Raw genomic sequence first — 27,978 nt, forward strand, 5'->3', positions numbered from 1 at the left:
CCGGGGGAGGCGGAGCGGAGGCCGGGGAGGAGCTGGGGCCTGCAGTGGAGCCGCAGCCCGGAGCAGCCGGAGCAGCAGCCGCGGGAGCGGCGGGGCCTGGAGACTCAGCACCGCCCAGCCGGGGCCCCTCGCACCGGAGCCCAGAGAGCCCCCCGGGGACGAAGCAGAGGCCCGGCGGAAGGTGGCGGAGGCGGCCGCTCAGCCCCGCGCAGGCCCGTGAGCCGTCGCGGCCTCCCGTGGTAGCCGGGCCCGGGCAAGAGGAGCTGGGGCCTGGGGGGAAGCCAGGGACAGCCTCCGGGCAGCCGGGGTGGGGGGACACCCCCGTAACCTGCCGGGGTGGGGGAGAGAGAGAGACCTTACCCGCCGCCCCCCGCCCCATCCGCAGCCGTGAGGGCACACCCCGTAAGAGAGCCCCGCTCCCGGCGGGGGGGACGCCCCGGCGGCCCCTCGCCACCCCCGCTTCGCTGGCAGGCCGGGGTTCACCCGCCTGCCGGCCTCTTTCCCCGCAGCTGGCGGGGGAGCTTAGCACTTGCCCCCTGCCCCACTAACGAGCCAAGGGTGGGCAGAGACCCCCCCGGCACCAAGCGCTGATAACTATCTGGAAGCAGGGCTGCTCTTCCTCGCTGTGGAATAGAGCCTCCTGGAGCTCTCTCAGTACCTGCTGAGGGGAGAGGTGTCCTCAGACCCCCGTTTCAGAGGGTTGTGAGAATAACCCTTCTCACCTACTGCCCCCTGCTACTGAGAAAATTTTTCCCCCAAGCAGAGGACACGGTCCCTCCCTGGCTAATCCCCAGACCAGATAGTAACAGGGAAGTCTCCACAGAAGAAACCCCACATGCCCAAGAGAGGTAGTCCCCAAGACTGAAATAGGCAGGAGCTCAAATACTTATCTAGTAATTTTAATTATTTACATCTGCTTAGCAGGCAGCAGAGAAAGCAAAACGAGAGAGAGAGCAGAGGCAGATTTAGATATTCCTCCCTTTTCCAGTTGCTTTTAGCCACTGGAGATAAAGGTAATTTCCAATACTGACCTCATCCTTCTTCATCCTGGGAAAGATTCCTCGTCCCCTAATCTTGAGAAGGTTTTTTCAAATATCCTGTGCAAGGAGAGAAGACACGCCTCTCAATTACAGGGAAAGGAAAAGGCAGATTTTTGCTGATAGTATCCACAGAGACAGCAGGATTTTTTTCCAGAAAAAAATTGCCCACCCTTAAGGACAAAGTGCACCTAGAGGAACGAGAAGAGAGATTCACAGGTAGGGAAACTGAGGAAATTGATCTCTGAAATAATCTGACAATCAATGAAAAGGCTGTCTACCAAGGGAACACCCCTTCAGTAGGCTAGCTGCCAAAAGGGAGAGATGATCTCCATCCTGGGATAAACCCAGCAGTTTTAGGATACTGACAGTCCCAAATAGATTGTTTTAATACTCAAGATCCTGATACCATCCGCAAACTCTTCGTCCTCAAATTATTTCTTCAAGAAGCTCTTAGAATAGCTGACAACAACGCTCTGAGGATGGGTCTCTGAGAAGGAGTGTGAAGGGCAGCACCCCAGAAATCGGCGCTGAAGATAATCCACCTGCCTCCAGAAAATCTTCCAGACAGAGTGAGTGACCACGTTGTATCTGCTTCCTATTCCTAGCTGTCCTTCTCTTTTGCTTTCTGTCCTTGCTTTCCATCTCTCTCTCTCTCTCTCTCTCTCTCTCTCTCTCTCTCTCACTGTATCTTCTTTCCTTTAATCTTTTAGCTCTCTCTGTTTCTGAACCTTTCCACAGCCACCTTTTTCTGTGTGTCTTGCTCCATCTCTCTTGTTTAGCTCCCTTGTATGCTATGGATTTGACCTGGTTCTTTCCCTCACTACTTAGCTAATGGGAGACCTTTTAGCCCTATTTAATTGTAAGAAACCTGTCAGCCCTTTCCCTTCTACTTTCTTTCAGTGGTGTATTAAATCTAGGCTCAGCCTTTATTATCACCAATGTGAAATTAATTTCTGTCACTTAGGGGTCATTGAGAAAGGATAATACTGTCAAAAAAAGTGTTGAGGACACAGGAGCAGTGATTTGTAGTACGAGTGTCCAAGGATGCATTCGTGGGGTTAGAGTGTTACTTGTTCTCCATGTGGGTCCTGCTGTGCTTGTGAATGTGGGAATAAAATCATTGTGCAGTGCAAACCTTGTGCTTTGGAGATGAACATACAGATCCCAGTGCTCGTACTCCCAAGGCTTGTGTCCTAATGTACCTAGGGGCTGTGGGATGAATTCTGGAAAGAGTCCCCTTGTAAGTGGATTCTGTGGTGCCCAGGGGACCAGGAATGAGAATTGTGACAGTGCTGGTGGAACCTGCTCTGAAAGCTAAAAGAAACCATTCTGTTGCCATCCGTCTTCATTTGTGTTTTATGCTGTGTTCAGGGGCTAGGAATGCGAATCTTAATGCTAATGCCATGGTGAGCCAAGCTGGCTGCTTTTTGTAAATGAGGCAGTTGATTTCAGCCACAAATGAGAATTCTGACACTGTTAACAAAGTGATTTCCTGAGAAATTGAGTCTGAGGGAGACTTCATCTCAAATGAAACCAAATCAGATTTCCGTAGCAGAAGAATCGTGGCTAAGGATATCTCACCTGAGATACTGCTGGTTTGGTTCTTCAGTGAGATAGCAGTGAGGAAATTCAAGATTAATGGATCCTTGGTCAGGACAGGAACCCTTCTGGAATCCACACTGGTTAACAGGGAATCCCTGAAGAAGGAACTCCTTGGTTTAATTTGGTAGCAAAATCAGACAAAAGACGTCAGGTCCCTCCGAAGTGATTTCTCATTTTGGCAGAGGATTTTGACAGATCTGTAGCTTCAGCAGGTGCCTCTTTCTAAGGGAAGGCTGAACCATGAAGCATACATATGCTCTGGGAGTACTGTTAGATGCCCTCCTACCTGTTGCCCTGTAGTTATGCAATCACCCTGTTTTGAGTACAGCTGTGTTATCTAGCACAAGGAAAGAGATAACGGAGACATTTTGGCCTTTGTACATTCGAGGGGGTAACTGACTTTTCATGCTGTTGAGATTAATTTACTTCATGCTGCCCCCTTCCTCACAGTAATGACTTGACATTTTTCAAGTGCTTTTTGGCTCTGATGGATGCCAGGGCACTTTACAGAATATGTGTACCAGCCTTAAAAAATTCTGCTCTCCCACAACAACTGTCTTGCTGGATGTATTTTTAATTACTTTTCATTATTAATGAGAAATATTAATATTTTGTACTTGCTGCCTGAGCTTTAAATATTCATGACAGCCATACAGAGCCGAAAGTTGCATGCTGTAGAGTAATTGTAATTTATTTGTTGATTGCTGACATGGCATTCGGTGCTTGTTTGGACACACAAAATTAAGACAGTCTCTACTCTGAAGATTTCATAGTCTAGGACACAGCTATACAAAAGCTAGGACATACTGATAAATTTAAGAAAGGGAATAATTTTTAGAGAGAGTAGCTCTTCAGTGTGATCACTGTATTTACATCAAATGTTTATCACAGGCTAAAATGCAGCTTCCTCTGAAGTGGAATACTGCAGCTGTTCTGCGCCATTTATTTCATACAAAAATGTCTGTAAAAGGGAGATTAATAGTAATCTTAATAAAATTGTAAGGTATGTTATAGACACATTTAAATTAAAATGCTGTGTCTTTAAGAGTTTACATTAAGAATTTTAAACCTGAATTTCTAAAATTAGACCTTTAAAACCAAATTTAGGTATCTAAGTAAATAGCCTGATTCTTTTAAATGCCAGGAGTTGATTTCAACAGCAGCAACAATGAAGTCTTCAGCATTTGAATAAAGACACACTTAATTGTGCCTGTATGATTTGTAAATTTAAATTTGGACATTTGTGTTTCTAAAAGTTGACTTCTAAAGTTGAAGCAGTATGTGCACTCCATTTCCATCTGAGAGCTGTGTGTGACATTTCTCAGGTCAAGCCCTGAAGTAGAATGAAATGAGAAGGTCTAGAGAGTTACAGGAAAAGGATTATGTTACTGAAAGATCATGAGATTATATTAATATTTAAGTATGTTTTCTATAAGTTCTTTGGTTTTATCTTGAAATCTGGTTCTGTAGGCAAGTTTCTAGGGTAGAATAAAGAGTCAAAAAAGGTGGAGTAAAATACAATAAACAGTTTGAGGACTTTGGATATAATTTCCCAGTCTGAGACAGGATTGTCAGTACTGTACCACTTCCCCCCCTGCCTCCCCTTTCCCTACTCCCCCTCCCCCACCCCCAAAATAAAAAATACAGCTGATGAACACTTCTCTGGAGAAAGTTTTTCTTACCCCAGAGGTCCAGGTATCTTTTCCTACTACCTTCTCCCCTAAACTTCAGCTGACCTTCATATAGTGGGAGATTCAGTCTGCATCACAGTTTTGCTGTTTGGCCCTTCAAGTGTCAGAAAGGAGGTATGGTTAAAAGCAACTGTGATAGGGACAGCTGTCCCTCAAGAGCAGGACTGAGATGATTATCTCATTTTACACAGCTGTGAGACAGGAATTACATCTTAGTAATTAGTAGCTAAAATATGAAATGGATTGGATTAATTTTTCCATTTGATACTCCCAACCTTGGGTAGAAGTGTAACCAGTGACTTTAACACAGAACCCTTGCTTTGTAGTTCCTGTTTGCAGAATGTTTTGATCAGCGATGCTTCAGAATTTAAACTTTTTCTAGCATTTTCAGTCTGCAAGAAAACTTTAAAAATATGAGTAATGCCCAGATTAGCAGACAGCCTAAAATGGTATCAGAAATATTTGAACGCTCCTGTTATGTTAACTCTGAAGCCTAAAGAAAAGCATTTTAATAGCTGTTGCTGACTGTTGCACGTCGTGTTATTTTAGCAGGAATATCCAGTTTATGTGTTCAGCCTCCAAGTGCTTCTCTTCTTGGTAGGAGTCTGTATTTCCACTTGCTTTCTGTTCTGTTGTTGTTGTTTCATTCTTCCTTCTAAGGGATGTATGATGAACTTAAAAAACAATAACATATTTCTGCTCTGCACTCATGTTTTCATTTTTAAAGGCAGTCTGTGTATTACTGAGAGAGAGCAAGCATACTGCAGTATGTTTTCACAATTAATTAATCAGAACTTTTGATTTTATGTTTGAAATGAAAATGCAAAATACTGGGAATGCTTCAAAAACAGGAGCCTCACAACAGAGTTTAGGACTGATTTAATGTGCCCTGTGCTGTTTTGACAAGAATTTGGTTAGACTGTTGCTTCGTTCTGCTGTCTTTAACCTGCCCCATTCTCTACCCCATCTTATTATGAACCTTGGAGTTGTTGCCTTAAAGGTGGATGATGCGCAGATTTTCCTGGTTTCTGACCTTTGTGAACCCTTTCCTGAATCCCATTCTGAGGTCCCTAGCATCGTGTCACAGTCATATTCCTCTCCTGCACCTTTAAGGACCAGCATGTTTCCACCCTGCCTACTTTTTTACTCTCATTTCCTCCTACACCCCACTCCTCCTCCCAGTTCTCTATGGACTGCTCTTTGTATCTCATTTTCCAAGATGTCCCTTTGGCACTTTGTCCTGTGGTCTTATAAGCCTAAAATGCTGCTTTTCAATCAAGCAAATATTCCTCACCTCATCTCAAGGATTCTTCACTGGCAGGAATCCTTTCATAATAACTCTCACAGGCCCTGCCTCTTACTTCCACACCTACTTTTTGACCCATTCTTGGTTTGGCTTTCATTAGGTTATATGCTTGAGGACCAATAGCATTTTTTTGTCTGAGGTTATGAGAAGAAATGTGTTCTTATACACTATATAATAAATAGAATTTTGTTTCTCTGAAAACACTCAGTTCTGCTAGGTTGGGAAATGGCATTTTGTCTCCATAATCTATCTGACTCATTCATTCCTCTACCCTCCCTTCTCACCTGCCTCCTTCCCTTTCCCAGGAAAAGCTGGATTTTAGTTGCTTAGAAAGAAAGTCCTTCTGGTTCCTTCCAGCACTTCAGGATCTTGTTTTTGAGAATCATGGTGAACTATTGGTGCAACACCCAGTACCTCCTTCCTTTCTTTCCTTTAGTTTTTCTAGGATGGTCAGTTTCCTTGATGTGAAACTAAGAAATAAGGGAAACTGTGGGTTTTTTGGCCTTTTTTATGTATAAGAGAGAAGGAGTAATGAGGAGTTAGAAGGAGCAAGAGCTTTTATACCTCCGGGAAAAAAAAATTCTCTTTTCTACTTTCTACAATTAGCAATTCAAATTTTGGTTATGCTTTCTTCTGTATAAAGACTGTGGCAAATTATAGCAGAAATATGTAATTACTGTTAAAAGTTCAAATCTGAATAGTTGGGTAGGCATCTGAACTTTTTGTGGTCACATACTAAAGGAGCAAAACTTCTGAATTATCAGTTTCCCAAAAAAAAACTATTGTTAAGTAAAACCAAACCAATTCTCCCTCCCTATCAGGAACTTGCAGAGACAAATAAGCAAGCTGCTAAAATAGTTACCTCTAAAATTCCCTTTATCTGAACAAAGCATTCAAGCTTTGAATGTGGAGACCCAATCTGGGATTTGGGAGACCTGTTGTCCCTGCTTGGTCCTGCTACTCCTTTGCTGGTGGACTTTGGGCTGCATACTTCTCCCATGCATGTATTCTGGAATAGACTATTGATTATAAGAATTCTGAAGTACAAGGATGAAAACCAATCTATTGTGGCTGGCAGTTCTTCTCACTCTTGGTTACATTAATTGCAATGTGGGTATTGAAGTTAAGACTTCTATATGCTGCTTTTTGTGGCATTGAAAAACAGTGAAAGTATGATTCCACAATTATTTTTTGTTTCATGGAAGAACCTGTGACTCCAAAACTGAAAGATCCTGTATGGTATCTTCAGCCTATAACTGTTTTTTAAGTTGACTTAAGTATAGATATTCTGAGTCCCTTGAAGCTTCTTCTAAGATCTCTAATGACCTTTTCTTGGCCAGGTCTCAGGGTCTCTATTCCATCTTCATCCTTCTTGGCTTCCCTGCTGTTTTTGACACTTGATCATGCCCAGTCTTGAAATCTTGTCCTCCCTTGACTTTTGTGTCCATATTTTCCTGGTTTCCCTCCTACTGTTCTAGTCATTCATTCAGTAACTTTTGCACTAAGCTATTTACCTTCCCTCATTTATGGTTTTCATAAATTAGACACAAAGATACACCTCTGTTATCTTCTCTTTGCTTTTCTTTACCATGCCAGTGATACTAATTTCTGTAACTTGGCATAGTACCTGAACATCTTTTTAAAATTTTTTGCACAAGTTTTAAGAGTGCTGAGGCCAAGATGGAACTCTAGAAAGCTCCTTTGAGATTTCCTTTTGGTTCCTGCTTTCCTGTGTTGTGAGCCTTCACAATCAGGCCTATAACGTGGGTGTTCTTGCACTCTTCTTGCTCTACAAGTACAGGATGGCGACTTAGCTCCCAGTTTCATGGGCTGAGCGTCCCTCTCTTTCTTGCTTAGTCTCTTTGGGTAGCCTTACACTTTCTCCTTCCTTTACTATTGCAGTTTCTGCTTGCTGTTCTTGCTGGCCTCTGACAACAGCGTTGCCACCTTGTCTTGTTCAAAAGTTACCGAAGCTGTCCTCCTGGTGTGTTTTCTCACCCTGTTGCCATCTTCTGCTTGACAAGCCTGTTCCTTGGCTATCATCCACCCACATAAGGCTTCAACTTCTCACTCTAAGGGGCCTCTAACCTTTATGTTTCTCCCGTCTGTCACTGTCTCTTACTGCATTGTCCTTTGCTTTGACAGCAACACAAGCATGACATTGTGCTTTTTCATTTCTTGCGTGAGCATCTCTTCACATTTTTCCTCAGCTGATTCATACCTTGATCCATGTAAGAAAAATGCCAGCCGATAGAGGCCAAGCATACTGAAAACTACTTATTTGCATATTTGAAAACTAGTCAAAAGGTCTCACTGGTAATTGGAGGCAATTGTGTTACGTGTACCCTCCTGTCCCTTGCTTCTTTTGCAAAGAGGAATGATTACAAAAGTAAATAAAGACCATCATAGGCAAAGACATGACAACTCAAAGAGTAGGAAGGTTAGGGTTGGAGCAGAATAATGTTTACTTGCAGTTGCAAGGTGGCAACAGTGGCAAGTATGTGTGTGGAAGAAACTAGCTTCTTTTAGTATCTGTAAGGAGATGAGCAGGAGATTTAGTTAGAGGATGATAAACAGAATGAAGCACTTTTTTAGTAAGGTGCAGAAAGCCAAGAAGCAGTACTAATGTTTTAAGCCAAAAGAAACTGTTAAAGGGTGTGTGTTCCTTGCTAGTGTGCTTCTGAACACTCTTGACCTTGGTATGAATATTTTTAAGTTGTGAGTCTGGCTAGAAGTTGTCCTGTGTTTTGTCTCCTCTAAGACAGTTCATTCACTTCAGTTCAGAATACCAGCTAATAGTGAAAAGGAATTGTTTTTAAAACAGTGGTTGTGGCATAATTTATGACCTTCACACAGTGTTACTTGATTGCTATGATCATTGTCCAGCTTCAATTTCGGCTGCTCTTTGCTTCCAATCTCCTCTTTAACAGACATTTCTGCAGTGCTTTGGTAATCTGGGAACATTTGCTCTATGTACATTTTGGCCACGTGGCATACGACTAACCTACACTCAATGCCAATTGTTTTATATTAATTTAGGATATAGTTCTTGCTAGTGCGTGATACCCACTCTCACAAGTGGGATGGAATGGACTGTGACTTCTTTCAGTAGCCATTGCAGAGTTCATATTGACTGGTCTGTTTTCAGTGGCTCAGCCTTTGGTGAACAGGTTCTGACCACTTGCAGCCAGATTTTAATCTTCACTGTGCCTGCCTGGCATTCATTTAGCCTGTGTAGTATTAGTATTACTAAACTGCATGGCTAACAGTCATTTTTCAGTGCCAGACACATTTTTTAAGGGGAATAAGAATACAATTTTCATTTTTAAGTCCACCTTGCATTCATTTAACCTGGGTTTCTGTACCTATCTTTGCAGTGATGTGGCGATGTCCTGAGCAGGGTATTCTGCATCCGGATCTACTTCTGATGTTGTCTCTAATATCAGACACAATCTGGGTGTCATATTAGTATTTGCATATCCTGTACTGAAGGTAGACTACTGAATGTGATTCTGATAGGCAGCTAAAATGGAAACCCTTCTCTTCAGCCTTGGTGCTCCCACAAGACTATGGGATATACCTTCTTTAGATGCAGTTTCTCTACCAAAGACTTCGTGGTTTTCAAGGGAAAATTTCATTTCAGATAGGTGCTTCTAAATTTGAATTATTCCCAAAACAACACCCAATACCTTTCTAAGTGTAGGAGTAATTGTTCTGTTAATATCCTTAAAGCAAATGCCAAAGATTTCTCTCTCTGCCTTGGCATATGTTTAGAATTACAGCTCCTACTTGCAATGTTAAAATATTGCATAGTGGTACTGAGGGTGGAGAAAAGCTGTAGAGACATTTCTACTGTCGTGATGTATTTTCATTGTGTTTCTTCAAAGTGCTTGGTTTACTTTTCAAATCTGTTATTGAGAGGGTTGTCATGGGACATTTGGCTTATTATTAAAATAAATCTTTTAAAGAAAATATCATTCAGCTCAAAAATATTTTAGGCATACCAGTAGTCTCAATAAGACTTGCTATTTCTTCTGACAGGTGTTACATATTCCCTTCTTTCACCTACACAACATCATAAATAAGCAAACTTACCTTAACTTTGAACACATTTTCGGGCTGTCTTGAGGGGTCCCTGCAATGGTTATAGTATTTCTCTCTGTGTTTCTGCTGCTTGTTTATATAGCAGACAAAAGAAATATTTGATTTGTTGGTTTTATTAAACTGTGGCAAGGCACTAGTTATGTTTTATCATAGCCTTTTATGCCTATAGAGATACTGTATCCCGTGGCATAAGAATATTTTAGACTTTGGCTGTAATGCCACGTTTGTAAATTTAAATAAGAAGATTAGTTTTAAAAAAATTATACCATTTTGTCAGTTTTGTACAAAATTAATACATAATTGCTTTTTGGAACTGGATCCTGATACAGTTCCAACATGGGGGTTTTGGTGACTTTATAGTCCCCAGAAGACTTCATGCTTCATTAGTACACAGTCAATGCTGTTCATTCACTAAATTAAAAATACAAAATTTTACCCCCTCAGGTAGCTTTCACAGAATGAAGGTAATTGAAAGGTCTTATGTTAAATATGCTGTTATGATACTTAGGTAAATAGTAATTATTATTAAAACCAAATTGTTTTATTTTTCCTCAAGACTTAATATAAACCTTATGTTATTGAGATTTATTTGTTAAAGGAGAACCTTATTTGTGGAACCATTTAGTGTAACAACTAGTCCAAATATTTATATTAAGCTATACATGTTCTAAAAGCTTTCATCTTTCTCTAGCTCTGATTTTTCAGTAACATCTTAGTGTGTTGTAACTTTCAGCAAATTTCCAGTTCAGGATGCCATAATTACTGTACCACCTGTGTTCTTTTACACAAAATAGCATCGAACATTCAAAGCGATTCCATCTTGCACACTAAGTAGTTTGAGTCAGACCATGTGGACAGACAGGCAGAGATTGTGACAGTTTGTATTTACATAGGTGGTACCACACTTTGTGCTCCCAAAGAAGGGAAACATGGTTTTTAGGGTGTGATGATTTCACTTCTCTTTGCCCCAGGGACTGATTTTCCTCCTTTCATACGGCACTGCAGACAGAAATGTGTTTTCAAACTGGAATGCTTCCCTTTATTTTGCTAATATAATAGCATGACACCTACCACTCCTCCCAGCTTAAGTTTCATTTTATGAACAATACCCAGCAGCCCTTCTCTTCCTTCTGGATTTTATTCCAGAAGCAAGCATTTCCTGAAAGCCTCTTACAAGCAGTTACTAAAATGATGGATAACAATTTCACACTATGCAGGTAATCAGTATGCTTTCTTTTCAGATTTCTTACATTAAATAAATACCTCTCAGGGAGGTATGTTTGCTTAGAGAAGATAAGATTTTTAGGCCTTTTTTTCCTGCCTTATTAGTTCACACCTCCTCATTTTTGCGGGAAAGCACATCTTAAAATGGCAAATTTTTCTTCCTGCCAGAGTTAGTGAAATTGATTCTTTTCCCCTTTCTGTATTGACATAAGGTACAGATGTCTGACTTACACAAGTATGTTAAAATTGCCTTTTTCCATCAAAGTGGAAGCTGTTTCTCTATGCATGTGATATTCATGCTATTCTTATGTGTTACTTTTATTCCTTTTTGAGGCAGTTTCCTCTAAGATTTTGCTCACCTTGCATTTTCATAAAATCATAGAAAGTTAGGGGACCTCAAAAGATCATTGAGTCCTACCCCCTACCCTGCCAGAGCAGGGTCACCTACAGCAGGTGACTTTCTCTTTCAAAAGAGTTTCAGTCAAAAAGTTCTTTTTTGCCAGTTTGTTGCATTTGAGGGTTTTTTGCTTGTTAAATTCATGACAAGGTGAATGTATTTCAGGAAGATATAAGACGTATATAGTTAGTTAGATCACTGGGCCTATGGTTCACCTATGTGGCATTATTTTAATAGGTGTTCTGCAGCAACGTCTCTCACTGATTGATAGTGCCTTGTGCATTCCTTCTTAAAGTTAATGTTGGGTCTCCTTTTAATGTTTTGGCAGTAGTGTGTCATTGGGTTGGAATAGCAGCAAACAAAACAACAGTGAAAGTAAATATAGGAAAGTAAATATAGACATTTATTCTAGAATATGCATCTTCTGAAGGCTGTGCACAGTGGAGTTTCATTCATTGTATGGCTCTCTGCTTCAGCCATAACTGATTCTGACTGGCCAGCCTTTGAGTTCAGCCTTAGAGAATATGTCAGGCCATAAATGTTTGTTAACTGCATTCAATATGACCTTTAGAGTGCTGTTCCCCACATTTCATACATTTTTCAGTCCTGATATGTAAGTAGCAGCAGTCTTGGATAAGATCTGACTGGCTGAGAGCAAGCATTTGCAAAATAGGGCAGGCAAAGTACAGATTTCTTCAGTCCAGCATCAGGGATACTACAGTCTGATAGACAGAAGGCTGCCTAGCATTTTCAGCCTGAGGTTTGTTTTGCTAGTTTCAAATATTCAAAATATGGCAGTAGCTTTCCTGGAAAGCTGTAGTGAAGTGTTACTAGTCCCACGTGAATTAGTGGTTATTTAAAGGTATTAAATGATAGGATTTTCTTTAATGATGAATACATTTTTCTCATGATTCAGATTATCCTCTGATTAATTGTAGTTTTGGATCATTGCTTGATTGTCCTTTTTTGCATCTCTTTGACCGATCTTGATTTGGGGTTGTAATGGAATTAGTGCTTGAGATAGGAAGACTGCAGGCAGTTTCCAGCTGTTGGTGGTGTTTATGACTTGGCTACCTCACCCTTGGTTTTTAACATCAGCCAAATACATAAACAGATACCGTTTACTATGTAAAGTGGGAGATTATGAATTCTGGTCTTTGACTTTCTTTTTACTTCTTGAAAGTTAAATCTGACTTGCTAATGTGGTAGGATGTATTCTTTTTAACACCCTTGGTTTTAGTTTAATGTGTTTGTTGATCATTATGGTTTATTTCTTTGAGTGGAATCATAAGAGAAGAGTTTGAAAGATTTGCAGGCAGTAGGACAGGAAGGGAAAGTTGGAAGAATCATCTGTTCTGGTCTGGCTGCAGTCTTGTTTTATTAAGACTTGGTTTATTGTCTTAAAAGACAGTAAGTCTTTTCAAATATTTCAGTAGTCAATTACATCAAAGTGGTTTTTCAATGACAGTGTACTGAAATTGCCATCTTACCTAAGGTTTTGCTGTACCTGGTGATTACAGATCCCATATTGCCAGGATTCAGGCTTTCAAATCTGGTATCATAATCAAGTTTAAGCCTGGAAAAAAAATCTTATTGCACTGTTTTAAAATTTCCCATGTGACAGTTACTGGGTTTGAGTCTTCATTTTATGCCCTAAATTACTGTCAAGTAAAGACAGTACTCAAGTTCTGAAAGAGGTGCTGTATTTTACTGAGAAGTAGTTGTTTCAATGCTAGGTGATGATTGCATATGTATACACAGAATGTTTTTATTTAAGATTTTGGAATTTTTTTTTTCCTTGTCAGAGATTTTTATAAACCATGAAAAATTCAGATTCTTAGTGTGGGTGTAATATGACCTAAATCTAACCTTACTTTTCTCCTTGACAAGAGTATTTTATACAAATACACAAAAGCTCATGCATTTGACAATTGGCATATTGCACGTCAACCTTACATTTTATTATCTGCCTATCATTCAAAATGCTTTACTGGCATAACCTGGGCAAATCTGAAACTCTGTGAAAATAGCAGTGTTTTCTTATGGTTCTTGAATTTCTGGTGTTTCAGATAGGTATCCTGCCTGCCACAGTTTTTATTAGCTATTTTTCTTGATTTATATGCTTGTCTTTAACCAAAAAAAAAAAAAAAAAAAATAGTGGCTGTATTTATTTTATTTTGTATAATAATATTTTAATTTTATTTTTGTGTTTTTAAATTTATTTTACTTTGTATTGTTAGCACAACTGATATTTCATAGTGGTTTCATTGCACTGGGGAAATTAAAATTTATAGGAAATATACTTGCAAAATTAAGCATTCAAGTGATACTTGATTTGTTTTTATTTTCTCCCTAGCTGAATAGTACTTTTAGGGATAGCTGTACCTGTAAAGTACATGCAAATGTAGGTGTGTTCAGATACATGGATACCGCTGCAGTCTGTCCATCCCCACTGGATGAAAATACATTTTTGCTTTTGCCTTGCGTAAGTCAGCAAGGAGCAGTGGGGTTTTTTTTGTTAGTTTTTTTGTTTTTTTTTTAATTTAAAATGCCTGAGATTAGATTAATTCCCCCCAAAAGAGCTATATTCAGTTGACAACAACTTGAGGAGGGTGGCTAATGAAAGATAGAAAGCCTTTTGCAGCTCTGATCCTCTATATAGCGAGTTAGCTATATAGGAAGAAGCCATTGCTATCATATGTGATAATGTGGCAGATGAGTAGATAGATAAGTTACTAGCAGTTGGGGCTTTCCTTTCCTCTGCAGACAGAAAAATATTTCCATTCGCTACAGATACCGTGGTGCTGCAGTGTTACTGTTCAGCCTGTGCCTGCGTATGAGTGTCAGTGACAATGTTAGCTGTGGAGTTAGGAGGCTTTGGAGCCAGTGCTTGTGGTGGTGGAGGGATAGGTTTTGTTGGGTTACTGTGTAGGTGTTTGAGCCCTAAGAGGTGTGATGAGCACATGCATGAACACGAAATGTTTGGTGCATACAAACGTGTTGCAGTGTAAACTCTTAAAGTGCTTTTGTGCTGTGGGGACACCTCATTGCAGAAGTGGAAGGTATAATGTACATGGTTGTGGGGGAAGAATGGGGAGCTTCTGTGTAAAAATGCTGGGTGCATCTGTCTCTGGATCTGTGGATCCACACTGTGTTATTCCTATACCTATATTCAAATACCTATTTTTAGAATGAGTATCTAATTGGTATTCATGCAGATGGGTGTCTCCCTGTCTCATCTGATCCACTCATCTGAGTGATGCACTTGGTGGGAGGTGTCTGCTGATGAATCTCTCCTAAGCAGAGTGTGTGTCAGTCTTGTACAGTATGCATATAATTTGCTTCATGAGTGTGTACCTAGGTATGTGCATGTGTGTTTGTGCATTTACCTTTTGTATGTGTAGTATAATCTAATCCACTGAAAAGATAAATTTTAACAAATGAAAGATGCAAAATGTGCAGCCCTTTGTTCTCTTTATGCAAAGACTAAATACAGAGAAGTGCCATGGAAACTTAGCTGCCTCATTCCAGACTTCTAGGGATTGCACATAGTTTAGTGATGCAGCCAGTTATGAAGGAGTGATGATCTTTCTGCTGCCTTGATTACTATAAAAGACAGCAACAAGTTTGTGTGCTAAGTGTACAAGTTCATATGAGCTCATGCTGCTCAATATTTTCTTCATATAAAATAATTATTAAATAGAAAACCCTGGGTACAAGGGCTAGCTATATTGGATAGGTGTGTTTTGTTTCTATTAGGGAAATATACGGTATTTATAAGAGGAAAGGTCCTGTGGCAAACTTGGTGTGTGACTTTGGACAAATAAGTTGCTTTAGTGTCTTGGACTTGGGGAAAATATTTGCTGTTATATTGTGAATTAAGCAAGATTTAATTCAATAAAATATGTACATTTGGGAAAAATGGGTTAAGGTAGGCAAAGCTTTAACTACTATGAGCTTAATATACTCTGTTCCACCTCAACGTGGTAGGTGTAATTAGCTATATATAGTGTTATGCATGATCTTGTTGTTTTAAAATGAGATACGTAATCCTAGCTCTAAGGAATAGGATTCATTAAAATGTCACCTGATGGAAAAAAGAAAGGCTAGGCCGTAGAGAGAAATTAATTTCCTCCCAAATTAAGATAGTCACAATCCTGACTTTTCCAGACAATCTAATTAAACTGTGGTTTGTGTATTTCATGAAGGAGTATTCATTCCCTTTTAGCTATGATTTTGCTCTTACCTGACAGAGTAAACCTCCTGGATTACAGGTAACCTTGGTGAAGGATCCCAAGGTTCTATTGCTTATGTAGTAAAGGAGCGAATATGATACAGATGCTCCACTTTTTTTAATATAGATCTTAGTTCTTTACCTGGAAACAGTTGGGATGCTCCGAGTAAAGCTGTCCTAGCAATGTTAATATGATATGACTGTCCCAGCTACTGTCAGCCAGGATGGCCCTCCAAGACTTCTTGGATTATTTTTTCTGGCTGTGAATAAGGTGTTTGAAGCAGGATGATCAGGTATTAACACAGGTATAAGTGGTAGGGGGAGAAGCAGAGGAGGAATGCAAACAGGTGTTTCTGTGCTTATGGTTCACCTTGTTTGTATCTCAGGAGTTCCCTTTCTGCTTCTTTCTCCTCACAGATACTTCTGCTTCTGGCATCATGGCCTCTGACCTGGAAAGCAGCCTCACTTCCATAGACTGGCTCCCACAGCTTACTTTAAGGGCTACAATTGAAAAATTAGGTGGTTCTTCACAAGCAGGACCTCCAGGGACTGCCCGAAAGTGTCCCCCAGGCTCACCAACAGATCCCAATGCCACCCTGAGTAAGGATGAGGCTGCAGTGCACCAAGATGGAAAGCCACGTTATAGCTATGCCACTTTGATCACATATGCCATCAACTCATCACCTGCCAAGAAGATGACACTCAGTGAGATCTACCGTTGGATCTGTGACAACTTTCCCTACTACAAAAATGCTGGTATTGGTTGGAAGGTGAGGCCATGCATCTTTTTTCTCTTAAGTACAAGATTTATTTTCTTAATTATCTGTAAAATATCCTCACTGACCAAAATAAAAAGACAGATGTGAAACTGAGTCGACCAGCCAGAAAAAATGCAGAGCCAGAATTGTATTTTCTCTTAGAATTTTGTTGTATGTATGTGATGGCTCCTTAAGATAGAGCCTACAAGAAAAATCACCACCAGCAACCAAGAAAAACAAAACAACCCCTCCACTCCATCTTCAAACCCTACATCACTCCCAAGCTCTGTATCACTGTGATACTATTTTTATTGCACCTTCTGTAGCTTTATAGGTGTTTCAGCCCCATTTTATGCAGTGTAATCCATCCCTTTTCTATACACAGCATAGGTTCTGCTTTGTTCTGGGTGTATGTAGTAGGCTTTGGCTTTTAAGTACACACAATTTTTCTATTTTCTCTAACCACTTCCAGGCATACTCAGAAGGCTGTACTTTTTTGTTGTAGCACTTACCTGTCTCTCTTAATCTCTCACCAGAACTCTATTCGTCATAACCTCTCTCTGAATAAATGTTTTCGGAAGGTGCCTCGACCTAGAGATGATCCTGGGAAGGTGAGAAATCTGCATGCTCTTGGGCGAGCAATTTAAAACAGCAGGGAATAAGCTGGGGTTACCCTTTCTAATTCACATTTCAAATTTGAAACCTAAAGGGTAGGCAAAAATGGAAGCAGTAGTAAGATTTACTGCAGGTCTTGTGCTACGGAAGCATTCACTTAAACGGAATTTGTGAAGGAGCCTAAATGGTTCAGCAGTTATTTTTTTTGTCTGTGATCTTCAGGTTACTTTAAACATACTCAAAGAAAATGGGGTTGAATGTATTTCTTTTTCTTCTTGATTTTTATCTGTAAAATGTGGGTCTAGTCCAACCTGTTCTATTATGAAAGACTGTCGCGGCTGCTGGACTATGGCGTCACATCATGGTTTTCATGGATGCCTGATCCATGGAGGTGAGAGCAGAACAACCACCTATTTAGACTGAAAAACACTTCGTGTTGGGAATAAAACATCATCATCAGATAGCTCAAATCTGTAGAAATCAGTTACAAGTAAAACTAAAAAATGTAGGGATTTGTTGGCTAAGTAAGGGTTAATAAAGCTTTGTTAGTATATATAGATTGTAATGCAGAATTGCCAGCAAAACCAAGACTTGGTATCTTGGCATGCAGATATTATTACTGCTAAAGAACAAACAAACAAGCAGGAGGAGATGGTGAGGACAAGAAGCTCTGTATTTAAACACAAAAATCTCTCTGTGTGAACTGCTTGTACATCATGTGCTTTAGTTTTAACCGTCATGGTTGCCTTACACTGGATGCATTCTACCACTTTAGTGTCTGGCTTGCACTGGGAAACCCCCAAATGGGCACAGTGCAGTTTCAAGCATGGAATAAAAGCAATTCTTCTAGCTGTCTGTGCCCAGTCTGAACGTTGAGTGGGTTCTCATGAATCAATAACCGGTTCTTGTTGTAGGAAGGTACTGAAGGGGATGTTCAGGCCCAAAAGAGTTGGTGTAGTTTGGATCAAATAATCCTTTGATCTTCCTGGTGTCCTGTCTCAGAGTGATGGAAATGTAGAGCATTCTGCCTTCCACCAGTAGCATCGTACCTCATATGTCATGGTTTAATACTGGGCCAGCAATTAACCAAATGAGAGATGCTTTCTATTAATCCCCCTCCCCTCCTTGATAAAGAAAGGAGAGAGAATAAGGGAGAGAGACTTACTTTAGTTGGAAACTAAGCTACACAACTTTAATGAAACAGTAATGATAAAAAGGAAAAATAAATATATACAAATATACAGAAAAAGGATACCACGTTCCCTTCTTTCCCCCCAGTAACTCTCACGTCACCACCGAGGCTGCAGGGCAGCCCTGGGAAAGTCCAGGCTGGAATCCTGGGGTCAGCAGCAGTTGGGAGCTGGAGGCAGGAAACACAGATATGGGCTGGCACAGATCGGGACCACAGGCAGGCAAACGGATGGAATCTTTCCAAGGATGCTGAAGCAAACAGGGACAGGAGAAGAAGGGGAAGCAGGAGAAGGGGTTTGACCCTTGTGATCCCTCAAATTTATACTGACTATGGCACGTATAGGATGGAATAGTCCATTTGGTCAATTTTGGTCTTGTCTGCTTCTTCCTAAAGGAGGGTTGCAGGTGTGACCCCTTTACTCCCTTTCTCTTTCCAGAGCATAAGATGTTCCTCAGAACTGAGCAGTGGCCTTGGTTCTGCATAACATTCTCTAGCTGGAACTATAAACATCGAGTGTTATCAGTCCTAGAAGCAGACACTGATTGAGAAACTTGCTGTTAATTTCAGCAAGTATTGCTACTTAGAAGAGACTTAACTGAAAGTAAAATTACAAGACAGAGAATTAGCTCTATCTTGGCCCAAACCAGGACACTCATATTTCGGTACATCCCAATGCAATAGAGCTGTCTCTTTCCAACACCCAGCTCTTGGTTGTCTCATTTTCTTCAGGGTGATCCTTGTGGTCTGAATATGTAGTTGGTGCTGCATTCTCTGAGTCAGTAACCCCCTGTTCCAGGAAGGTTTGAGATTTAATCAAGCATTCACCAATGTATTTTCTTTCCAGGGCTCTTATTGGACAATAGATACGTGTCCAGATATATCTCGCAAGAGGCGGCATCCTCCAGATGATGATGTGAGTGTTGTTCTTTCCAGACAACATGGAGCAGGAGAGGGAATTCCTGTGTTTCAAGGAGTCCTTCCAGCACCAGACTGTAGTATCATTTGGAGGGCAGGGTATATAGATGGCGAGATAAAGGCTAGGGCTGAAAAAACTAGCATCTATGTTCTGACTGGCTGTTCACAGAATCACAGAATCAGCCGGGTTGGAAAGGACCTCTGAGATCATCAAGTCCAACCTTGATCCCCTACCACTGTGGTTCCCAGCCCTTGGCACTGAGTGCTCTTCTTAAAAAACTCCAGGGATGGAGAATCCACCACCTCCCTGGGCAGCCCATTCCAATGCCTGATCTCCCTCTCTGTAAAGAATTTCTTCGTAATATTCAACCTAAGCCTCCCCTGGCAGAGCTTAAGTCCATGCCCCCTTGTCCTACTGAGAGCTGCCTGGGAGAAGAGACCGACCCCAGCCTGGCTACAACGTCCTATTGCTGCTGTTCAGTAGCAAAGTAAATCTTGTTTAAAGCCCTTGATCTGACACCTTAGTGACTAAGGCCCAGTCCTCTTTTATAACCCTAAGCCTTGAACTTGTACAGCAGGAAAACTGGCTTTCCATCTTCAGTTTCACTTCTCCATCTGTTCGTGATTTCTGCTCCTCTTCTTTTTCTTCCCCACCCACAGATACCACAAGATTCCCCAGAGCAAGAGGCAAGTAAAAGCCCCCGAGGGGCTGTTCCAGTCAGCACAGAAGCCTCTTTGCCACCTGAGGCCACCCCTCAGCTGTCACTCCAGAGCACCACCCCCATTGCCAACTACAGTCAGGTGAGCAGCTGGGAAAAGGGTGTAAGTCTTACAGTGGAGGAAAAGGAGAGAGGAATGTGTGTGTGACTGGAAAAGCAAAGCGATGAAAAGAGAAGGTGTCATGAAAATGGTGATATAGATGCAAAAATAAGGGAAGAAGCTGAAATTGCACAGACAGAAAATCAAGAGGAAATTAATTTTAACCAAGGGCCAGATGGGGATAAGAGTGAAGCATAATGGCATTAAATAGCTGAACAATAGGCTGGTGGCAGAGTGTGGCAGAGGGAGGGTGGTGGTTGATTTTCCTCAAAGAAGATGGCATTTGGTAAGATTTGCTGGGAGATGAGCTAAGTGATACGGGATATATTAGTGTATGTTCTACTTGTATCTAGTTTCTGGATCCCTGTCTCAAGTTACAGAGCCTGGTGCAAACTAAAGGCCTTACTTCTACCTTCCTTAGCAGGGTGCAGGGCCTGTGGATGTTGCTTCTACTGTAGCAGGGGGGCAGGGTCGTGAAGGGGCTGATGTGCCACCCCCGCTGTACAGTGCCAACCATGACTTCAAGTTCTCCTACTCTGAGATCAACTTCCAGGATCTTAGTTGGTCCTTCCGAAACCTCTACAAATCCATGCTGGAGAAATCATCTTCCTCTCAGCACGGTGAGTAACCAGATGAGTCATGTGGGGTGGGCAGGTATCTGCCCACACAGTCTTGTCCACAGATCTATCCTTGAATCTCTCAGATCTTTCCTCATTTAGGAGCCTGTGCAAACAGACTTTCCTTCTTTGGCATGCTGTAATTAGTTCTGCTAGGAACAGATAGGAAATCTGCATGCCCTTTATCTATTGCTCCCCCCAGCTGTCTCAGAATAAAGAGGATAATGATTTAAAAATACCTTTTGTTGATACAAAAGCAAATACTAAAGTGGAAGAAGCTTAAAGAAATTAAGCCCTGAAGAAGAGCATGTCTGAAAAGTATTCACTAACTGTCAGGCTAGAAACCATGAGGGAGGGGATTGTTGCATGTAGGCAGTGGAGTTTCTCCAAAGTAGAGTGGAAAGTCGTAATTTCTCAGATGTATTAAAACTAGGATTGTACAAGGCCTTGGAGGATTGAGCTTTGTGAATTCGGAGTACGAGAGAGAGAGCCTCCAGCTCCATTCACAGCTTGCTTTCTTGGGGCTGAGGAAGCAGCCACCAGAGGGCAGGGTCGCTGCAGGGAGGAGATGAGCTGTCTTGAAATCAGAGTGTCGTGGAATGGAAGAGCTGGAGGGAACCTCAAAGATCATCTCCTTCCACCAGCCCTGCATAGACAGGAATACCTTCCCCTAGACCAGCTTGCTTGAAGCCCCATCCAACCTGGCATTAGGGTTGGATAATATGCAGGAGGACACAACAGTACTGCCCACTGAAAACACTTCAAAAAAACCTCCCAATTCTTCTGCCTTTAAAAGCTCTTCTAAATATTAGTCTGGTGTAAAAAGGAATATATTATTAAATGAGCCTGTCACCTATGCTGTCAGCCATCATACAGTGCAAGCAAAATTTGCTGCTCTAGGAGAAGCCAGCTGAACTTGTAGGATCAGTGAAATAAAAATTTATTACTTTCATTGCTTTTATCGTACTAGCATTGGAGATTCCTAGTAGAAATCTGTTAAATGAGGTGTTGTAGAACAAGCAAGCTACAAAAATGTGGAGAAGAACCTTGAATTGTTGTGTGCTTCTGTTTGTAAAAGCTTAGCAGTGGTCTTTTTTTTCCTCTGATGTCTTCAGCTGTAAGGTAGTTTAGGAAAAGCTGGAATTTTTTAGAAAATTCTGTGGGCAAGTTTTGAGTCAGAATGGCAGTATTCCTTCACAGTAGTAGGTTGATGTAAGGGTTGATTTTTGGATCTAGTGAAAAACTGAAGCTTGCTTGCAGATGGTTGGGTAAGGGCACTCAAAGTAACAGCTGGGTAGCTCAGGTTAGTGGTGTGTAGTGCCCTTCACTGTGATTTTTCCCAGAGGTTCCACAATGTAAGGGGAGGAAAGAAAGTAATAAGGGAGCTCTGATGTGTGCAACATGCTCTGTGAACAAAAGCAGTAGCATGTGTGACTTTTGATGATCTTTGTGAGAGAAATTATGAACATTCCTGATGAACCTCATTGTAATATGGAAACTGAAGGAAGCTATTAGAAACAGCAAGTCAGATTTCTCAAGTTACTTGTTTTCTAAACGTTTTGTTGTTTAAGTTTGTTTAATGGTCACTTCTAGGAAAATAACAGGTGCGTGAAATTTCAGGAAGGCAGCGATTACTTTGATAAATATAGGAATAAAAGCCAGGGAGGAATTTAAGTGCTTAACTCTGTACTAGAAATTAAAATTCTGCTGGGCCTTTGTTGTAAAGTTTTTTTGTTTGTTTGTTTTTTTGTTTTTTTTTTTCTTTTAAGAGAATTGTGCACAGTCAGCATGTGAGTGTCCAGGTGATAGTTATTGGCAGCCTGTAGAGGGCACTTCAAAAGCTTCATAAATAGCAGGATGAGCAGTGTGAAATTAGAGATGGATAATTTAAGCTGAGGTCTGATCCAGGCAGCTCTTAAAGCTCCATCCTCTTACTTGGCAGGTTTCTCTTCTCTCCTTGGTGACATGCAGCCCTCCAACCACAACTACTACATGTACCAGCAGCAGCAGCAAGGCCCCTCATCAGTGGGTGCTGCTCCCCCACTCCACACTCCAACCCCAGAGGGTTGCCCATCCCAAGGTGGGAAGCAGCAGGGTAGTGAAGGTTATGGCCCTCCACCAGTGATGTCCATGCACCCACCTCCAATGCAGCATGGAGGCTACCACCAGCATCAGCAACATCACCCACACTCCCACCCACAGCAGCAGCCACCACATCAGCACCAGCAGCAGCAGCAGCAGTCACAGGCTTCAATCAACAGTGCTGGCTTTGGTGAGTTGGGGTGATGGGGAAAAGGGAGCAGTGGGGAGTCCCCAGACAGAAATTCCAGAAGCAAACTTTCTTCCGTGTCTACACTGAGTGTGGAAAATGGGCAAAAGCCAATTGAGGTTGTAATCTGAAAAGGAAGTTCCTTCCTTTCGGAAGCAAAAGAGGATACATCCACACTGGGTTTGGGATCCAATTTAGGGATGCAGAATAAAGTTGGGGCTAAATGAAAAAGGAGGGCACTGTGCATGGTCTCCCAAGGGAGGAGGTATTTATAGCTACTGTAGCATCTTCAACTCTTTTGGTGAAGAGGGGCAAATCATTTTATATTAAGGGGTGGAGGGAAAGGTCAGTCTGTACTGGAATAATCTTGTCTCTATTTCATTCCAGCCTTTCCCCCTGATTGGTGCTCCAACATTGATTCCCTGAAGGAAAGCTTCAAGATGGTAAACCGGCTGAACTGGTCTAGCATTGAACACTCCCAATTCTCAGGTCAGTGCTGGGATAGTGACCAGGTCTAGTGATTCAGTGACTGAGGCTGTAGTCTAAAATCTGTGAGTGCTGTGCCCAGATCTTTTTTTCAATATAACCATGACAGGACCACTTTCTCAGTTGCGTAGCTCTTCTGTTTGTAAAGTGAGGTGTCCTACTTCATGGATCCTTTTAAAGATTGCGAAGCACTTAGCACTGCAGAAATTTGAGGCAGGGGGAATTAATGCATAAAAATATGTCAGAAAGCTGAGATTTCTCCCTCCTACTCTTCCCTCCCCTACCTGAGTCAGTGAGACAGTGTGCTAGATACGGGGCTCTCCAGGAGTCTGGTCACAGATTCAAAGCAGTGAAGTTGGATTTGTGGGAAGAAGTTAGGATTTAGGGGTAGAAGACTGAAAGTCTTTGCAGGGAAGACCATGGTGTGAGTGCTTGCTTTGACATTGTCCTTTGTCCCCTGCAGAGCTGATGGAGAGTCTGCGCCAGGCTGAACGGAAGAACTGGACGCTGGATCAACACCACATTGCCAGCCTCTGTGACTCCCTTAATCACTTCCTTACCCAGACTGGTCAGCTCCCTCATCTGGTTGGCCCACAGCAGCCCCCTCGAATCTCTGAATCTTGTGCCCTGAACAGTGGCAAACAGGAGCAATCCATGAACCAAGGTAATTAGGAGGGAGACTAAAATGACACACAAATGAAGGCCTAATTCCGTGAATGTCCTAAACTACTTGCTGCCTTGCCAAGCAGCGTAGCACAGAGCAGCTCGGGGCTGGGCTGTCAGAGGTGTTGGTAGCAACTCAGCTTCCTCCTGCTTTAAAGAATTGGGATGCCCTATGTTTGTGTATAGACACAGCATTATTATATGATATATACCATTGACATGCAGCCTCTCCAGGAAGAAATACATTAAAAAGGTAAACCCATAAAAGGAGAAAGGGGGGGTATTTCTTGTCAGTGACCAACAGAAAGGAATAGTAAAGTAGAGAGATTGCTATTCTAGATGGCAGGAGCTGTAGACAGAAACTTGTTGCACCAATGTTGGAGAAATACTGACTGAACAAGGAGTAGGAGGATCCACTCTGAGGACAGCAGGGAGGAGGATATCATGGTCTTGACAGTACTTTTTAAGGGTGTGTCATCTAGTACTGAGCTAAATGGATAATATTGAGCCACCTTGTGGTATTTCTGGATGAAAATTTTATTCTTTTACAATAATAGAGAAGCTCCTTCAGGTTCCAAGTACAAGATCCCTGGCCAAGCTATAATTTGCAATTAGAACCCAACAGCTGAACATCTTCTCAGTTTGATCCCATGGGTCTGAGTGAGTTGCTCTGTGGCTGAGCTGGTACCTAGTCAGTGCCAAGACAGCTGACCAGAACATTAACAGGGTTTTGTTTTCTGTTGATTTTTTGTTGTTTGTTTATTTGATTTATTTTTGTTTTTGTTTTAATTCTTTCCTTCCACAGTTAACTCCTATGGTCAGCCCCAGCCTCCCCATCTCTTCTCTGGGCCATCTCCTATGTACCAGATTTCCACCCAGGAGTCTCCAGGATATAATCGCCCAGGTAAGGGATGACATTAAGGCATATTATACCAACAAACATATAAGAATCAGTTCCTGAGCCCTTTGTGCAATTCTCCCAAAGCATTTGCTGATCAAATAGAGCGCTGAGGGAAGAGAAGGAGACAACAAGGGAACCTCCATTTAGGGCTTTGGCATAGCTCTGGCAAGGTTTAGGACTCTTTCAGTTCAGATAAATCATCTTCAAGCTCAGCCTCACCCTCAGTTGGTTGCTTGAAGGCAACTTTTCATGAGAACCTTCTGTTCAAGTCCTTTGTGCTTGATCAGCAGTGAGCAGCAAGGAAAGTTTAAGGAGGCTGAAACTTCTGTAGGAGCTGCTGTGGAGAATTTCACAGCAGACCACCTACAGACACAGGTAGGGAGAAATTCATGCCAGTAGTGTTCTTCTTTGCTAGACTGTCAAAAGGAGGAACGCCCAAATCTCTTATTCTTTCTTTTTCCCGAGGATCCATTGTGAAGAAGCATGACATTTTTTTCCTAACTGTTCTCCTTCTTTTTTTTTTCTTTTTCTTGTTTTTGGCTCAGCTCACCATCTGGTCCCTCGGCCTCCAGGGCCTCCTCCAGGCGCCAATGAGGAAATCCCCGATGATTTCGACTGGGACTTGATCACCTAGCGAGTTACAGACTTGATCGCCCGTCCTGTGTGAAGGATGCGGGAGGCAAGGGGGACATGGGGTGAATGGTGCCAGCACCACCTTCCCCAGCCTCCCTGCCTTGCCTGTATATAGATATATATTCTCTATCTCCGCCAGAGAAGCCACCGCAAGATGCTGCCGAAGATAATCCTTCCTTGCATCCTGTTTTATCTTCTTTTTCTTCTTTTGTTTATTATTATTATTGTTGTTATTATTATTATTACCAATAATTGAGCACAGCCCTCCCTCTCCTCTGGTGGCCTCGGATGCATCAGATCGGCTCTTTCGTTGTTGCATGGTGCTCTGTGGAGGGCAGAAAGATGGGTCCTTGGTGCCATGAAAAGACCTTGGAAGGCTGAATCCTCAAGTGCATCTTCCTCTGCCTCTGTCATTTTGCGTTTAACAATCCCTCTTTCCCTTCAGGGTGGCCAGTGAATCTGTCGTATTGGCTACTGGAGTGAGAGAGCCTGGTGGACCCAGAGAGCCTGTAGTTCTGTTGTTCCGTAAATGTTGAAAAGGTCAGGAGGCTAAAGGGACACTGGAGAGGTGATCTTAGCTCTGTGAACTTTCTCACACCAACAGGAAAAGCAAGAAAAGAAGTAGAGTTCCCAAGTACAAAGAGAGGGTAATCCCTGAGGTAGGGAGAGCTGAGTTGGGTGGGTAGACTTGAGTTTGGAGAAAGGAGAATGTAGCAGAGATGGTATTTCAGCAGAGTAGTTTAGTTGCAGAATGCAGTTCCATCTGCGAGGACTGAGAGAGATTTTGAGGGAATCCTGACCTATTTTCTACACTGCCTTTTACAGTCTCTGGGTGAAGCCTACATCCCCGTCAGGGAAAAGAAGCAGTCAGAGGTGTCACGTGTGATTCAGCAAATTCTATTCCCCAGAGCTTTTCATTTCACCCCCCAACCCTTCAAGCCCTTCAGAATATGTAGTGAGGCTTTTTACTTGTATATGCAAATTTGGAAGTTTTCTCCTCATCGGTATTTGTTCCGTTGGTGTTTGGCCCCTTGCCCTTCAGTAGTTCTTTGGAGACTGTCCTTGTCTGTGGTTTGAGAGTGCCAGCAACAGGAATTTTGTTGCGTAGGTTCAGATTCTCAGTCAGTGGTTCTACTTTGTGCATGGGATGCACAAATGGTGGGAAGACAAAAAGGCTCAGAGTGGAGGTCAATTAGAGGATGTCTGGTCAAGGGGCTGGACCCTCTGCTCGAGTAACTAGGAGGCCCTCACAAGTGCTTTTTATAAGAGGTGCATTAGAAGAGAGAGGATGAAGTGTGGCGGAGTTGTAAACCAAACAGCCAAAGAGTGTAGTATAAAAGGGAGGAGGGTGGGTCAGACCCCTTGCAGTTCAGCTGGGGAGGTGATGGAATCTTAATGTAAAGCCTGAAGGATGAGTTTTGTCAGCATGTGCAAATCAGGAAGGGGGAAAACGTGCAGGAGCAGGAGTGAGTGTTGAGATGCCTCCTCCCCGAAGCTGTGTCCTGTGTTCACCTTTTTTCTGGTATAGCTCTGTTCTGTCAAACCTCTTGTTTATTAGTAGTATTTTGTAAAGCCTCCCCCTAGCCCTTATTCCCTGTTTGTCAGTGAAAGGAACCAAGATGAAGATACCGTGGCTTCTTGACAGACCTGGGGCAGGGGAGTAATAACCTCTACTCTCACTGCAGGAAGGTGGGGAACTAGCATTGCTTTTGAAATTTGCTGTGGGGATAAACCAATTGGATCTTTATTGGGAAAGTGAAGAAGAATCTTGTATTGGGGGAGGGGGGGTGGGGACATTTTTGTTTCTTCTTTTTTTTTTTTTTCTTTTTTTTTTTTTTTTTTCTTTCTTTTAAGTGTGTGTTTGCGGGGGGTGAGTTCCTCATTGGGTGTTTCTGAGAGAAATGAGGAATCCCAGAGCCAACCTCAGCATGGAGTCAGCTGTCATCTCTACTGCCTCAGGATGGGAATGATTAAACTTGGAAGCGTGTGTGATGGGTTTCTATGGAAAGTGGCACCTGAGACAACCATGAGAGAACAGCTCTGGTAGGTGCCAGTTAGTGCTTTTCAAAGAATGTTACTGAGAGCCAGCCCTGTGAAAGTCTGAAAACACCACTGGAAGAAAAAAACAACCAAGATGGCTCCATCTGCTTACCCAAGTGCTCATCATTTGCATATTTGCCTCATTTGCATATTAAGTTGCGCCTCATTTGCATATGTAAATACATGCCGGTCAGTGTGCAAATTAGCCTTGTTCCTCTGCCCCTGAAATAAATGTGTGGTGTTAGTGCGTGGGAAGGCACTGGGTGGGCGTGTGGAGCTCTGCAGGGTGCCTGCAGGGAGGGGTGGGATGCCAGGCTGTGTCACCACCAGGGGCTCTGGCAGGCCCCTCCAGCATGGTGTGGTCCCCCCGTGCTTTTTGTCAGTGGTCAGGGAGAGAGGGGCGTGGTCTCACGAGTTTATTTTTGTGCATGCTTTCTTAATAAAAAGGAAAAGTGAATGTTTATGGTTTAAC

The 27,978-nt window shown here is 42.1% G+C and overlaps 1 protein-coding gene across 2 annotated transcripts; it reads left to right on the forward strand.

Annotated features, from left to right (window-relative positions):
* The first annotated feature begins 9 nt into the window (after positions 1-9).
* FOXJ2 (forkhead box J2) lies at positions 10-27,977 on the forward strand. 2 transcript variants are annotated; one of them, XM_071762237.1, is made up of 12 exons: positions 11-1,256; positions 1,485-1,609; positions 16,016-16,368; positions 16,893-16,967; positions 19,008-19,076; positions 19,739-19,879; positions 20,319-20,517; positions 22,457-22,786; positions 23,171-23,272; positions 23,733-23,933; positions 24,738-24,836; positions 25,379-27,977. In XM_071762237.1, the coding sequence occupies exons 3-12, from the start codon at positions 16,036-16,038 to the stop codon at positions 25,465-25,467; spliced, it is 1,638 nt and encodes a 545-aa protein (XP_071618338.1). In that variant the 5' UTR covers positions 11-1,256; positions 1,485-1,609; positions 16,016-16,035; the 3' UTR covers positions 25,468-27,977. The 2 variants fall into 2 exon arrangements, with proteins under 2 accessions (XP_071618347.1, XP_071618338.1); XM_071762246.1 differs by having other exon boundaries at positions 10-1,609; positions 20,322-20,517.
* Position 27,978: the final 1 nt, after the last annotated feature.

The sequence above is a fragment of the Heliangelus exortis genome, chromosome 1 (genome assembly GCF_036169615.1).
Source record: "Heliangelus exortis chromosome 1, bHelExo1.hap1, whole genome shotgun sequence".
Classification (NCBI taxonomy): Eukaryota; Metazoa; Chordata; class Aves; order Apodiformes; family Trochilidae; genus Heliangelus; species Heliangelus exortis.

Bases quoted from the DNA above. Each gene is read 5' to 3' on its own strand.
- FOXJ2 (XM_071762237.1), top strand. From the start codon at position 16,036: ATGGCCTCTGACCTGGAAAGCAGCCTCACTTCCATAGACTGGCTCCCA. The intron at 22,787-23,170 runs GTGAGTTGGGGT...ATTTCATTCCAG, and splicing joins AATCAACAGTGCTGGCTTTG to CCTTTCCCCCTGATTGGTGC. The intron at 24,837-25,378 runs GTAAGGGATGAC...TTTTTGGCTCAG, and splicing joins TCCAGGATATAATCGCCCAG to CTCACCATCTGGTCCCTCGG.